The sequence below is a fragment of the Leptosomus discolor genome, chromosome 14 (assembly GCF_034619465.1).
Source record: "Leptosomus discolor isolate bLepDis1 chromosome 14, bLepDis1.hap2, whole genome shotgun sequence".
In the NCBI taxonomy this organism is placed as follows: domain Eukaryota; kingdom Metazoa; phylum Chordata; class Aves; order Leptosomiformes; family Leptosomidae; genus Leptosomus; species Leptosomus discolor.
The window spans coordinates 843,715-858,415 of record NC_141404.1 but is presented as its reverse complement, the minus strand read 5'-3'; the positions used below and the strand labels follow the sequence as shown (position 1 = coordinate 858,415).

Here is a 14,701-nt window from a genome sequence, read left to right as displayed (position 1 = left end):
AGCAAACGGTCCGTGTCCTGCCGGGGAACACGCCGTTCTGATTTACCGGCGCTGCGAGACGGGTGAATCTCGCCGTTGGGGCCTCTCCCACCCGCCTGCCTTGGCCCTGGAAGGTGGGGAGTTTCGGGGCTGTCCTTTGCCTCCTGCTGTCGCCTTTCACAGGCCGAGCCCCGCAGGCTCGGGAAGGTGCCGCCGGCCGGGCCAGCTCCGCAGCCCGAGACCCGCCGCTGCCTTTGCTGCTCGTTGCGGCTCCGGTTTCTAGATCTGCTCTGGCTCTGTAGGATCCGTGAACTCACCCGTTTTTGAGCACCCCGCAGGTGTTGGGCGAGAGGTGCTGGGATGGCAGTCACGGAGCTGGAACCCGGGAGGATGTGAAGGAGCTCACCACGGGTCCACGGCGGCTCTCCTGATCCTCCATCTCAGCAGCAGAAAACCCAAACAGGCTCAGAATGTGATTATTTTAATGTTTTGATGTTTAAGAGTCTGAATTTAATTTTAAAAAAGTGGTTAAGCTTCCTGTTCTCATGATCACCAAGTGAGATTGGAAAATATCTGTAAAAACTCAGGTATCAGAAGTAACAGAAAATGAAAACTCTGTTTTAGGTTGCTATTACTTTTGGAGGTAACCATAAAATTTTAAAAATTCATTAATCCAGTCTTAAAATTAAGACTGCAAATACTCTACGCATTATTATCTTGGAGCTGTGCTGCAGCAGCGCTGGATCAGCTATCCGCCGGTTGTGACGGGTTTGACTTTTTCAATGAACTTTGAGCGCAGAATTTCCCCCGTGTCATCAGCCGTGCCGGCATCTCGTCTGGCAGGCTGCCCCCTCTTCCTCGGTCCTGCTCGGGGTGGTCGTCAGCAACTCGGCCCTCCGCCGCCGCCGAGGGGAGATGGAGGGACCCTCGCCACGCTCTGCCCCGGCAGCTCCGCACCCCCGCGCCCCGTGCTCGGGGTGCCTCGGGCGGAGAAGGAGCAGGGACCCCCCTCACTGCCGCCCCCGCCACCCCCTGCTCGGGCACCCTGCCCGGAACATCGCGTTCTCCGTCACGTGGGGTGACCACACGGTTGTGTTTCCTCTTGAGGTGTTGCAGAAGTGCTTCACCAAGGCAGCTCCCGGTGGGTCGTGGGGGGCTCCTGGGAGAGGCGGGGGCCGGGACCTGCTGGGGGCCGGGAGAGCTCGCTGCCCGTGCGGGGACCACCGAAGCCCCTGGCCGCCCTTGCCTCGGGGCGAGCACAGCACCTCCCCTTCTGGCGAGCCGCTGCCCTCCGCCTCTTGCCAGCGCTGAACTGCACCCGCTGCCAACAGGAAACTCGGAGGCAACTTGTAAATTCATTTATTTATCGCCCAGAGTGGTGCTGTTAAGCAGCCGGGCGCTTCCTTCCCCCACCTGAACCTCGGTGGGGGCTGGAGTATTTCTCTCCGGCGCGCTCACAGCCGTGCCCACCCGCGGCGCGAGCCCTGGCAAACCCTGACGGCGACCACAGACAGGGCACCCGCGGCCCCCGCCGGCCAAGGGAGCTTTTTTTCCGTTCTTTCCATTGCTGTTGTCGAGGGGTGGAAACGCTGGGACCTCGGAAGCCGAAAGAAGGTCCAACCCGCGGGGCGGCAGAGCTGCAGCACACGCTGAGCATCGCCCGGCTGCAGCCAACATCCACCGTCGGGATGTCCAGACCTGCCCCGGCCACAGCCCCCCGCCGCCGCCACTGCCCCCGCGTCAGAAACGAGCGGTGACGGACGTTTGTGCAGCAGTCCTGATGGACACGAGCCGCGTGCTAAAGCCAGAGCCGGACACCGACTCTACGAGGTTTATCACAGGGTTTATTAGACAGAGCTGCTTCTCGGGAGGGGAGGGGAGGACAGGCAGGGCGTTTTAGTTCCCTCCCGATTCTGACAGAGGGTAGAAGGTGGCTCAGCAAGGGCCAGCCTGGGCAGGGCCAGGGCAGCCTGCTGTTGGCAGGGGATGGGGCGCGCTGCTCACTCGGCTTCTGCGTCGCTGTCGGGACCGAGGGCGTCGAGGGGCTGCACCCGCAGCGAGTCGTAGTTGGGCGGGGGGGTGCCGGGCTCGGGGGGCAGCGCCTCGTCCCTGGGGAGGGCGCCCCCCTCCTCATGCTGGAAGCCCGGGTTGGTGTGAGCCTCCACCAGCTCCGACACCGTCGGGGGCGCGTCCGGGTACCGCGCCTGCGCCCGCCTCTGCTTCAGGCCTTTGCACCAGCCGATGATGTTAATGACGGTGATCCACAGCGAGTCGATGATGATTTCCCCGAACTCGATGAGGCACAGCACCGAGCCCCCCATCCAGAACCCGAACTGGCCTCCCAGGCTCGACAGCAGCCAAACGATCTGTGGGGAGGAGAGCGGAGTGAGCCGGGGCGGTAGACCCCTGTCCCTGCGTGCCGGTGCCGAGCCGAGTGATGCCCCTGCTCCTCCTGCCCCCGGGACCTGCCTTCGGGTCCCTCGCCCGGGTGCTGCCCCGCGGGGCTGTGCTCCCTGCTGCTGCTTCTCAGGGACCAGCGATGGGAGGTGGAGGGGAAGAACAGGCTGGCAGAGGCAGCTTCCCTGCGGCAGGTGTGTGAAGCGGCAGCACCCAGGGGCTCGGCAGACTGTCCCAGCGAGGGGCATCTCCGGACAGGGCTGATCGGCTCCAGGAGCTGAGCCCGGCCTCTGTGTCCGGGGGGGACTTGTTTCTGCGTCTGCTCGGCGGGCGCTGGCAGCGCGTGGCGGCACGGGGCAGAAGGGCAGGGACGAGCACTCACCGTCGTGGCGGCAGACTCCGAGATGGTGCGGTAGTTGTACTCCTGGAAGTAAATGTTCAGCTTGATGATCCCGTTTCTGTAAGGGACAAACGGCAGCAGCTCAGCGCAGAGGCGGGCTGCGGGAAGGGCTGCGCCCAGCCCGGCCGGAGCTGCTCACGGGTGGCTGCTGAACCCTCTGTCTGGCACGTGGAGGAAGTCAAGAAGTGCCCCCAACTGCGAAGGGGCGAGAGACGTGGTTCTGAAGCTCCTCCTGAAGAAGCGCTTGGGCACCTGGAAGCTTCTTTGGGGCCCTTGGCTTTGTTTTCCCCAATCCCCCTGGTTGGTCTGGAGGGGCCGTCACCCCTCCTTGGTGCCCTGTGGGCACGGGCAGAGCGGCTGCATCACGACCGACTGCGTTACAGGGGCTTAACGTGTGCAGATCAGCCACCATCTGGGAAACCATTCCCTGCTTCTCTAGTTTTTTGTTTCCTTGGGGAAGAGCCTCCTCCTTTTCCCCCTAATTCAGGGTTCGGGTTCTCAAAGGGTAACTCAGCCGTTACCCTAATTTTGCTGCATCCTCCCTACTGCTGCTGCTGTTGGCAGATCCAGAGGTGCAAGCACGAAGGGACGAACGTTACGATCCAGGAGCTGGATCCTGGCAGTTCACAGCCTCAGAGCTGCCGGACTCCTACGTGCCTCGGATCGGAGGTGCTGCCATTAACGCTGATTTTAATTACCTGCACGTTTGAGTTTGTCTGACCCAGTTTGCCACTATGGAGAGTGGTGGATGTGCATGAACTGCCTTTCAGGTTTGCTTTATGTATCTTCCAGGCAAACATGTGCCAAGTCTTGTCCTGCCATTGCATTAGCACACGTGTGCTCTGGCCCATCGCCAAGGCTCATGTTAATCTAATGTTAACAGGCTCAGCAGAGAAGATAAAGGGATTGTTCCTTTCCCTTACCTGTCCAGAGTCACATTTGTTGACATATCCCTCTCATAAGACAGAATATGGAAAATCCAGTCCTAGGAAAACAGAACTCATTCAGAAGGGAGCAGGAGCATCGTCCCTGGGCGCCTGCTGGGGCAGGAACCCGAGGGAGCTGCAGGACTGGGCGCAGGATCCCGGGGGAGGAAGAGCTGCCACGGGGGTGTCCCCGGCACCACTGTCTGTTTGCACGCTGAAAATGTGTAATTTAGCAAAGAGGCACTTGCTACCCGGACGTTAGCTCTGAAAATACTGAGTGATTCCTATGGTTAAGGACAGGGAATTACTAATGAATGCTTCAAAACAAGCGATCAGCGTTACCTCCGAAGCTTCAGACGGCCAGTCTGCCATGGAGATGGTCATCTTGTACTGCGTGTCGCTGGAGAGAGGAAAGGAGAGCGTAGGTACAGAAGCTCCCCCTTCTCTGAAGTCACTGGAACTTCAGTTCTCGCAGAAAAGCGCCCCCCTGGTTTGCTGCCGTTTGATGGGACCCGACCGGCGGGATCCCCTCCACCTCCACGGCTGCCCCTGGCTCAGGTACTTACTTGCACGTTTCCTTGCAAGAGTCAATACAAATCTGCCTGTGCCTTATACTTGATCTCAGTGATGAATAGCAATATGCTGTTTGGAGAAAACAAAAGATCAAAGCATCTGTTTAGATGAGGACCCCGCTTACTGGACTGTATCTGTTTCACTTAATAAAATAAAGATTTAGGTAGGAGCCTGCTGCACAAGTCTGCTGTCTTCCCCTCTAACCTTCCCTTCCTTAAGAAGCTCGGGCAAAGCGGTCAGACAATTTCATGATAAATAAAAAATAAACGTTAATTTTCTGCAGACAGTTCCCCTGGAGTCAGCTGGCCCGTGGCAGGGGTTTCGGCCCAGCTGCGGGGGTGGGAGGGCGGCCGCCGCCGGGGCTGCCCGTGCAGAGCCGTGCCACCGGCCCCCGCCTGCTCCCTCGCAGGAGCCCATCGCCCCGGCCCGGCTCGGGTCAGGACCCGAACTCCTCAGGCGAGGCGGCCTGGAGCGGTTCCCCGTCTCCTCTCCCTTTGGTCCCCAGAGGCTCCCGCGGGAGCTGGGGCCCCTCCGCCCGTGGCCAGGACCAAGATTTCGCCCCCTCTCCCGGCGCTGACCCGGGGGAGCCCTTCCGTAGGCAAAAGCCAGTCGCCTGTTGATTTTCAACAGCATCGAGCGCGCGGCCGCTCCCGCCCTCCCGCGTGCGATGGGTTTTGTTCACGGCCTTACCCCAGCCGGGGGTGTCCTCGTTATTGCAGTAATTCACCCCTTCGGGTAAAGGAAACATGTAGTGGCCGCATCCACAGGTTTCAACCATGTGGTTTTGGAAACAGGAGCGCAGGCAAGCCTGGGGAAAGGGAAGGAGATGCTCGGACATGGGCCGACCCCCCCTGCCCACCCCCGTGCCGCTGGAGCTGCGCTGGCTGGGAGGTTTCCTCGGCTCCGGGGTATTTTCCCTCTTTTTGCACAGAACAGATGGGTTTGGGGCTGCACACTGAGAAGGCTGAAGCTGCCAGAGCCTGTCCCTGCCCAAATGCCTCCTCCGGCACCCGCCGAGCATCGCCATCGCGCCGGGAGCCCGGCACGAGCCACGGTGGCTTCGCAGCGGCAATGGGTGGGTGAGCTGCCACGGGCAGAGCTGCACCGCGGCGACGGTTCCCTTCAGGATGCGATTTCGCTGCCGCTCCTGGAGATTTTAAGGCACGTCCCGGCTGTGGGCTGCCCTGGGTCAGTCACCTCGCAGGAGCAGAAGGGAACTCGGTGCCTGCTCCTGCTCGCACAAGAACTGCTCATTTCTGAACTATTTTAGGGCTTCATGGAAGTAATGTGGAGTTTCCAAAAAGGAATTAAAATGTTCTGTTGCACCCACAGACACTGCTGTTGTCTCCAGGCTTTACACGGCAGACTGACAAAGGACTGGTTTCCACTTTAAAGCCAGGACTCTAAAAATACTTCAACATAAAGAGCAGGTTTGAGAAATCTGAATCATCTTATCTGTGCATCTGCTTCTCTCCTTGAAAGGACTGCAGCCGCAGCTTTGGCAGCCTGCGAGCCGGGCTGCAGCGCTGCCATTAGTGCAGCGAGGCATGAAGTTAATCATCCGAGATGGGAGTGGGATTCTGGATGAAACAGTGCACAAAGCAATAACAAAGTCTATGAAAAGATGATTAAATTTAACAGCTCCAGCTAGGTAGAGCAACCAGAGAATTGGTGTGACATGAGATGCTTACAGAGTTAACTGCAGTCGGGAGGTGGTGGAAACGCCTGGCTTTGCTGAGAATTCTCTGAAGTGACGTGGGTTACGCGGACACAGAACCCCCGTCAGCATTTAGCAACTTTTAAGTAATAATGCAATCATTTCAAGTATTTGCTTAAACATTATACAAGCACCTTAAAAAGCAGGGTAAAGTGGTCCAACTCTTACAATTACATAAAGGCAGAAATATAAAACCCCCTGCTAGACCAAAGCCCTCCCACCTGTCCGGGGTGTGTTCTTCAGGCTTTGGTAAATAACCCCCAAAACGGTTTTGATGTTTTCCTTATTGCCAGATCTCACCCTCCTGAAATGCTTCTCCCTTCTCTTACGGCCGGTTACAAATTAACCAGCGATTATTAATGTTTACACTCTATTTTTCTACAGATTCAAGGTTTACAAACACTCCACTTTCTCATCCCGATGTTAAAGTGAAGAAAAGGCAAAGGTCTGTCTGCACTTCCCATACAAAACAAGCAGGCATTTCCAGGGTGAAAAATGACTTAGTTCCCTTAGAGAAAAGGATGAAAAAGCGTAGGAGGGCTCAGGAGAGGAACCCCCCCTGTGTGCTCCTCTCCTGTCAGGGATGAACGTTCCCTGTGCCCACGGCACGCGAGCTCTCTGCACGTCAGGGCGCCCCGGGGCCCGCTGGCTCTCGGGGCACCCACCGCCCCCCGACCCTCACAAGCGGCGTCACCCCAACATCCCAGCGAAAGCTTCCCAGGGCCGCAGGGACCGGTCACGCCGCGGGACGGGGCGGCGCTGCCGCCCCGGTTATCACGAGGACACGGAGCGGCGGGGACGGCTCAGAACCGTCCTGGGGCAGCTGGGCACGGGTGACCACCAGAGCCGACCGCTCGCCGGCCGATCGTCCTACAAGTGAAAGATTTCGGCCAAGCACAGAAATCGTGGGGAAAAAAGGCATTCTCCAGCTGGAAAGGGAGTTAATTGCCCTAATGCCACGGCAGGAGCAGTTTCTCCTTTTGAAGGAGCAGAACTGCTCTGCAGCGCCCGGGGCTGGGTGGACAGGGGGTGCCGGGGGCTGACGCTGTGCCTGCGGCCACCTGGGTCCCCGGGGAGGACAGGGAGCTCCGTGCTCCCAACTGGGCACACTGGAGGAGGTGCTTTCCCAGTGTTTCCCATGATAATAAGGACCTGCCTTTCGCCAGAGCTGTCGGGGGTTTCAGCCTGTTCCAGACCCTCTGCCCGGCACCGGAGGAGGGGGCTGGCTCCCGGACCTGTCACCCCAGGGCTCCAGCGGTCCCCAGCACTCCCGGTGGAACCAGTGCAGGGATGGACCATGGCTGGGCAGGACGGGGGCGCGAGGTCTCCCTGGCCGGCGCTGCGGTTCTGCCCTCCGAGCCGAGGCGGTAACGGAGCTGGGGGTGACGGCAGCCGGGGCAGCTCCGGGAGCCGAAGGGGGAAAGCGGCAGGAGCGGCAGTTTTCCAGGGACCGAGGGCCTGGGCTGCTCTCACCCTGCCTGGTTTTCAGGATGAGAGGCTCTGCTTTGGGGTGCCAGGGTAGGAGGAGAGGACCAGCATGGGAGTGCGCTCACGTGCGGGGGCAGAAATGTTCGTGTCTCTGTCTGTGACCTGGCGCTTTGCTGGTAGGAGGCTCCTAGCGGGGCCCTGCGGCCGCAGAGATCCCAGGGGTCTGCTGTGTTTTGGCTTTTGGGAAAATTACAGAAATTACTATTTTCATCCTCTCAAACCAAAACAAAACTCATGCCTGGCTAAGGGAACAGTGACTGCTGATCCCTTTCCTGGCCGTACGAGCCGTTTCGGTGTGAGAAGGAAACCCAAAGATTGCGCTGATCTGTGCTGCCTGCCGGAGCAACGTCCTGTATCTTTTGGTGCAAGTTTTAATACCTGCATCGTCAGGTCTTGCTCCTGCAATACACAGTTATTTCCACTGGATCCACTGGGATCCTTCCCAAACCTGGGGCTACTGCACTTTCAGACTGGAGTGCGGATTTATTACCAGAAAAGAAGGTTCTCGTGTCTAGGTCATGCTTTCTACTTCAGCATTGCTGATCCTCCCGTAACCCTGCACGCTAAGCAAAGGTTTTATCTGCTTTGACAGTTTTTCCTAGCCAGCCTTGTTTGATTTAAAGACGTGTGTTACCTGTATGGAGTAGGAAGTGTTGTACTGGCTATAGAGGTTTTTCACAGGGACATCGGAGCCGTTATTGGTGCAGTCACTGTAGGGATAGCCCATCCGTTCCAGTTCATCCTGAAAGAAAACCAAAACAGCAAACTTCAGTAGCTGTCACTCCTCCCCAGGTCCCTGGTGCCAATGAGACACTGTCATTCCTGCGTTCCCGCCTGGCTCTGAAAACCACCGGAGAACCGCAGGCGGCCGAGCTGAAGGAGATGCAGCCCGTTCCCTGGGGCGGATCAGGGCAGATGAGGGTGTTCAAGAGCAGCACGTTGTAGCAAAGCGCCTTCTGACACGCCAAAGGAAGAGGGAACAATGACCCGAGCTCAGTATTTTGGCTCCAATAAAGCGCTTTGCCAGGACAGTTACATAAAAGTCTCCATAAACCGTTCCAGCCCACAGCTAGCGTATACCTTGACTCTTTTGGTTTGAGCCAGTTCAGCCAAGACTTAAAACAAACTTGGTTGCAGTCCCATCAGATAACATTATTCTCAGACAATCTGCTCGAGAGGAATGCCACACATACCACTAGCACGCCGATGGAGGTTTCCGTCCCGGCCATCGCATAGATGCCCTGATCCTTGAGGAAGGGGAAGCTCTTCTGTTGGTGCAGCATGAGCCTGGCCCCGGCAGCGGATGACAGGTAGGGGATATAGTCTTGCTGGCTGATGTCCAGAATTAACTTCAGCCCTGGGACAAAACACTCAGAATAGGAATTGTGTCAAAACACGAGTCTTTGGAAAATATAGTCTATTTTCTTTCCGCTGTGCATGAAAATCTCCATCCTTGGGGGAAGAGCCGGGGTCTGGCTGTCACGGCAGCCTCGTGTGCGCATAAATACACGTGATGGTGAATGCACAGGATGGAAATGTCTGAGTGAATATTCAGACATTGCCTCAGGTACTTTGGCTATCCAGATGTTACAGCTCTGTGAAGTAACATCTTCAGTCACATCACTTGTTTCTGTGTGGCACGTTTCCCTTTTGGGGGCTTATCCCCTCCTGGAAAACTGTTACTCCCTGCCGTAGTGCTTCAGAGACACCGAAATCATAACTCTGTTATATCTGACAGAAATGGGTACTCAGAGACAGAGTAACTCCCGGCACTCCTGCTCCTTCGGCCCCTTCCTCCCCAGCAGAGCTCTCTCTTACCAAACTCAGCTCCAGGGTTGGAAGAATTCAAAGCCTCTTCGTCCATGCCCCAGTTAAAGATGTAGCAGTTACCGTGGTCTGGGTGATAGATTTGGGTGAAATTCCTGGAAGAATCGTGCACATAAAACTGTGACTCTCGGGAAGGACTAAAGGGTTATACAATAATGCACCCGGTGGGACCGGTGCTTGGCAGCTACATCGAGGATTCACTTCAGATTGCTTCGTTTGTCGAATGCCTGCACAGAAATTTCAGCTGATATAATTTCAATCAATCTGCTGTTGAAAAAAAAAAGCAAAGCAAGGTACTGGTGTGTACTGAGCTGCAGCCACTGGGGATAATGCTTTGTTGGAAAAGAAAGGAATTCTCTGTCACACAGCTGAGAGGAAGAATGGCTTGATCTGAACTGCGGTAACAGGTTTTGGCTGGTGCTGTATCTCGTTCTTTGATAACTTTTCTCTGTTGCCCTCTTTGCAGCTGGTTATCACTAAATACCCTGGGGAGGTCCCACGGATGCTGTTAGTCTCGATGTGTCATGAACAAAACGGCCCATCCAAAACTAAAACTCATGCCAGCACTACCCCAAAATAACCCCTTTCAGCCACGATCACATCCAGAACCTCCATGGCAAATGTTGTTAGAGTTAAGAACCAGCAGAAACCCTTTCATTAGCTGACCTACACCTTAGAGAGAGAAAAGAACGAGGCTGTCCTGCCTTCAGTGTCCTGTGCCGTTCCTGATGCGACAGAAAAGGGCAGGGAGCTCGGCAGGCACCTACTTGTAGTTGCAGGGTTCGGCCCCGTAGAGACAGGCCAGGATCATGTCCTCTGCCTGGTAGCCCATCCTGATCCTCTCTTGCAGCGGGACTTTGGAGAGGATGCTGGTGGACTGCAGGATGTACCACTCGGTCACCGCCTGCGCCGCGCTGGTGAAGTTCCTGTAGGTGCAGTTGTCGGAGCCCTGGTGGCTGCACTGGGGACACAGAGCCGGCAGGTTGGAGCCCGTCCCGCGGCGGGGACGGCAGGAGGGGCGCACGGCACGGACCCCCTCTCCCTGCGCTCGACTTGCTGCCAGCCCTGCCCTGCTGGCACCTCTGCCGGTGTCCCCCGGCGGGTCCCTCCCCAGGGAGACTCCCCAGCTGGGTGGATTCTCCATCGGTCCCAGCGTTACCGCCACAAGCGTACAGAAAACATCACTTTTTTTGCCAATTCTTCAAGGCTGGAGCTGCCCCAGCTTCCACAGGCTGGCCGGGCACGGTCCTTGAAGCCCCTGTGGGAGCAGAGGGTGGGGGGTGGCGGGACCACCGTGTGCCTCTGCCGTGAGGACTGCAGCAGGGACGGCGGCCGCAGCCTCTCCCGCATTTTGGGGGCCAGACCCAAGGAAGAGGTGAAGGCAGCACCGCGTGGAGCACCTCTGCCCCGGCTCTGCCCCGGGCTCTCCCTGCAGCAGGGCTGCACCGGGCGACCCCCGGGCTGTAGAGCATTGCCCTCGGCGCCGTGGGCAGACTCCACCGACCGGCGCTGCGCACAGGTGGGGGATCCTGCAGGGGGTCAGACCCTGCTCCGAAATTCTAAAAATCCTTAAAAATACCTCTGTGCTGCCATCCTCAAAACCCCAAGCGACCAGCGCTGCAGCAGTGAAATAACGCACCGCAACGTGCAAACTGCCCACGGGCTCGTGTGCCCTGTACCGAGGGTGCTGCCGGCACAGGCAGCCCCCGGCCCCGGCACAGCCGGACCAGAGCCCCAAGGCAGCGTGGCTGCGGGCAGCTGGGGGGGAAGAGACGCCGCTCTCCGTGCTGCATCGCTGCCGGGGCGCCCAGCGCTGCCCGTCCCTCGCCCCTCCCCGGCTGCCTCCCACAGGTCCCTCTCACCAGCTTCACCGCCAGCTTGTACTTCTTTTCTTCCGACATGATGTTGGCTGGGGCAGGTGGAGCAGTGGTTTGGTTGCCCGCAGAGGTTTGGTTGTCTGCAGAGGTTTGGTTGTCTGCAGTGGTTTGGTTGTCTGCAGAGGTTTGGTTGTCTGCAGAGGTTTGGTTGTCTGCAGAGGTTTGGTTGTCTGCAGTGGTTTCGTTGCCCCCAGCAGTCTGGTTGCCCGCAGCGGTTTGGTTGCCCCCAGCAGTCTGGTTGCCCCCCGCAGTCTGGTCGCTCTCAAAGATGTCCAGGATGACGGGGTTGTCTTTGTCGTGCTCGTCGATGAGGACCAGGGGTATCTGGTGCCAGAGCCGCAGGTCAAGCGGCGGGGAGGCGTTCTCGCTGCTGTTCCCTGGCGTGGGCTGCAGGATCCTCTTCAGCGCCGCCTCGATGAGCCTGTCCAGTTCTTTCAGCAGATGCTTCACCTCTGAGTATCTGCAGGACAGAGAAGGTTACCGGGTGGTGTCGAGGCGGGGGGACGTGCAGCAGCTCGTCTGCCACACAGCTGGCTTGGACCTTCCTGGGGACCTCGGATCGCTGCCTAAAGATTTACTGGAGAATGATGGGAGCCTCCGTGCAGAGCACGACCAGCTCGGACGTGGGCATCCCAGCAGCCTGCCACCGGGTGGGAAACTTGCAGGGGGATAAACAGACAGTGCTGCCGTGGTGAACCTGCCAGTGCAGCACCAGCCGGCTGCAATTCAGTAATTCACTGCAGTTTACACAAAACGTCTCTACCAAGCAGAGAGAAAAAACCACCCCAAAGTAACGCCTGTGTGTTGGTGGAGAGCATCTTGCCTTGGGCTGCGCTCTTGCATGGATGTAAATTCAAAGCACTCCAACAAAAATCAGTCGCTCCTTTGAAATTACGATCGAGTGATATCACTGCAGCTCCCAGCAGATACCACTGTTTAACCAGCTCTTAATGGCCAGAGTGTGAGCGATAAGAGGCACGTTCACGGTGAGGAAGGAGAAAGAAAGGAATTGTGGGGAAAGATCGAGAGACTGATTTTGGTTGTGACAAGTGAGTTGAACTTCGAGTTTTCCCTGAGCCAGGGAAAGTTTGCAGGGAGGCAACGACCACCATTAGATTAACGGATACAGTAGGGAGACGCAGGCAAACTCGGGCACACGAACCCTCCTCTGGACCTGAGCCGTTCATCTTCATACTGTTCTCCTTTACTTGGTTTTTAGTGACACTTCGTGAGTCCATTGATGCTTCTAATGCGATAGCCGGGACGGGAACAGGTCACAGCACCTTATGCCAGCGGCAGAACCGAGGGCGTTAGAGCGTGGCGGGGTAAATTAGGCAAAGAAAAACTTACTTGAAAGGGTTGGCATTGCAGACCGTGACTGCCGGGAACTTCATGGTCTTGAAGCCAATAGAGAGAGACGAGGTGACGTTGTAGGAGAGGTAGGTGTTGATGAGGATGCCCCACTGCCAGAAGACCAGAGACGCAAAGAGCAGCGTTAGGAAGAACCAGATTAATTTCTTCTTCGGCCCCTCCTTGATGATGCGCTTCGGGCCGTGGGTGTTGGTGTTGTCGCAGTACCAGACCAGCAGCTCCTTGTAGGTGTAGCCAGGGCCCTTCTGCAGGCGGTGCAGCGCCCGAATGAAGTACTTCTTCAGGTTCATGCTGCTGTCTGCAGGTGGGAGACAGAATCGACACGGCAGGGTTTGCGTTAGGCCACGCGCACCGGTGTGGTCAGCAAGCGGAGCGGAGCCGGTGGCGCGGCGCGGTGCTACACCCCAGGAGAAACTCAGAGCAGAGGTTCCGCAGGGCCACGCCGTGGCAGTGACACGGCACAGAGCCCCTCACCTCCCGGGGGGCTGCCAGGGGGAGGGTTGTGCCTCGCCGTTCCGAAAGTGGCGAACGTTTGTGTCACGTCGCTTCTGGGGTCCCTCCTGGCCCCGCGGGAGGCGAGTGCCTCGGACCTGCTGGCCACGGCTCTGCCTGCGTGACTCAGCCGGCGCTGGCCCCCGGGCCCTGCGGGTGTTGCAATAACCAGCCAGGTCACTCCTGAGGACGTCGGTATTTTGTGTGCAAACGCCTCGGCTGCAACATCCTCCGAAACCTCGGCCGACGCTAGATGGACCAAGCGGTACACACGTGAGCTGGTTTCGGGTGGAATTCAGGCTAACAGCGTCTAGTGCTCAAGCTAATACAGGGCTTAAGATCATTTTTCTCACGAGAAAACAGTATTGCAGAGCGCCAGGCTATCGGAGGGGGCAGCAGAAGAGGACCTGGAACCAGCAGCCCCTTTCCCAGGACCAGGCGTGCTGTTCAGTGCTGCTGCCCGACGGAGGAAGGACAACGGATTGGTTTTTTCCACCAAATTCCTTTGTCTTTCAGATACTATCGGTATGCTTCCACTGCTCATGTGAGGGATGCTGCATATTTTACATTCATATTGTGAGTAAATAGAACATTTTGTGCTGCTATTTTAAGGTGAGAATTTGTGTTACTAAATCTTAATATCCCGAGGCAGGATTTCAAAACAGCTGCTTAGAACATTTTTCAAATTTAAGCTGTAGGGGAACAGAATTAAAGATTAATGCTGCATACAACTCAGCGTCCCAGAAGACAGAGTGCTGAAATAATCCAGCAGTATTTCAATAACGAGCGGTACTCAGCAAGACAGAAACTAGATTAACGCGGGGTTACTGTTAGACAGGCCAGCACAGGCACGAAGGGAAGGTGAGGGGTGTGCACAGGCCACTTGGGGAGTGGGAGCAGCTGTGTCCTGCCCGCCTTCCCCAAAAAAAGAAAAAAAAGGTAATACTGATTCATTGATTTATTGGCCAGATCTGCCAAATCCCGAGTAGTACAGACAGTGTTTGACAAAAGGATAAAACCAATAGATTTTGTGGTGTCTCGCTCTGTGATGCAACGAGAGGTGATGATTTTCACTGTGCACCCCATTACCTGTGATGTCAGACGTGGCCCAGCCCCGTCAGGTCTCGACGGGAGGGCGCTTTGGCAAGAAGAAACCCCCGCTGCCTCCTCCAAGATCCGAGGGCAGCCTCTACCCCCGTGTGAAAGCGTTTTGGTCTCCAATAAACATGTATCTTGGGACTGGGACCTCCCGGACCTCCCGGACCCCCGACCCACCCGCGCATCGTTGGCTCGTCCTGCGTGACGCCGTGCCCCAGAGGTGCCCACCCCCGGCTGCCCGCAGCAGGGTTTGCCCGTGGAAGGAGCTGACGTTGTGTCAGGCGCTGGCTGGCGTTTGGGCAGGACCGTAACGAAACCAGGAGCCGCCACCTCGGCCTCTGCGCAATCGCCCCGGCTGCGGGGAAGGTGTGAGACGCGGCCGCGCTGCCCGAGCCCTCTGCCGCCCGCCGGACCTCGAGCGCCCGGGCACGGCCGCGGGACGGGGCTCTGCTTTGTGAAACGGTCTCGTCGAAACACACTTCTACCCGGAGAGACCAGCAAGGCAAACTAGTAAATATTTTCCACGTTTTAAGAAATCCAATGAAAGATTTAGATT

At 57.3% G+C, this 14,701-nt stretch overlaps 1 protein-coding gene across 2 annotated transcripts; it reads right to left on the bottom strand.

The window, feature by feature from the left end:
• Positions 1 to 1,979: 1,979 nt before the first annotated feature.
• SCNN1B (sodium channel epithelial 1 subunit beta) lies at positions 1,980 to 12,845 on the bottom strand. 2 transcript variants are annotated; one of them, XM_086473042.1, is made up of 13 exons: positions 12,535 to 12,845; positions 11,373 to 11,644; positions 11,170 to 11,318; positions 10,075 to 10,268; positions 9,299 to 9,402; positions 8,674 to 8,837; positions 8,115 to 8,222; positions 4,966 to 5,083; positions 4,269 to 4,344; positions 4,045 to 4,102; positions 3,700 to 3,761; positions 2,759 to 2,834; positions 1,980 to 2,345 (listed from the first exon to the last, which is right to left on the bottom strand). In XM_086473042.1, exons 1-13 carry the CDS (start codon positions 12,843 to 12,845, stop codon positions 1,980 to 1,982), a joined length of 2,058 nt encoding a protein of 685 aa, XP_086329168.1. The 2 variants fall into 2 exon arrangements, with proteins under 2 accessions (XP_086329168.1, XP_086329167.1); XM_086473041.1 differs by having other exon boundaries at positions 11,170 to 11,644.
• Positions 12,846 to 14,701: the final 1,856 nt, after the last annotated feature.

Coding starts and splice junctions, on each gene's coding strand:
- SCNN1B (XM_086473041.1), bottom strand. CDS start 12,845: ATGAACCTGAAGAAGTACTTCATTCGGGCGCTGCACCGCCTGCAGAAG. Junction 9,403..10,074: donor GCCGAACCCTGCAACTACAA/GTAGGTGCCTGC, acceptor CGATTCTTCCAG/GAATTTCACCCAAATCTATC. Junction 5,084..8,114: donor ACACTTCCTACTCCATACAG/GTAACACACGTC, acceptor CCCTTTCCCCAG/GCTTGCCTGCGCTCCTGTTT.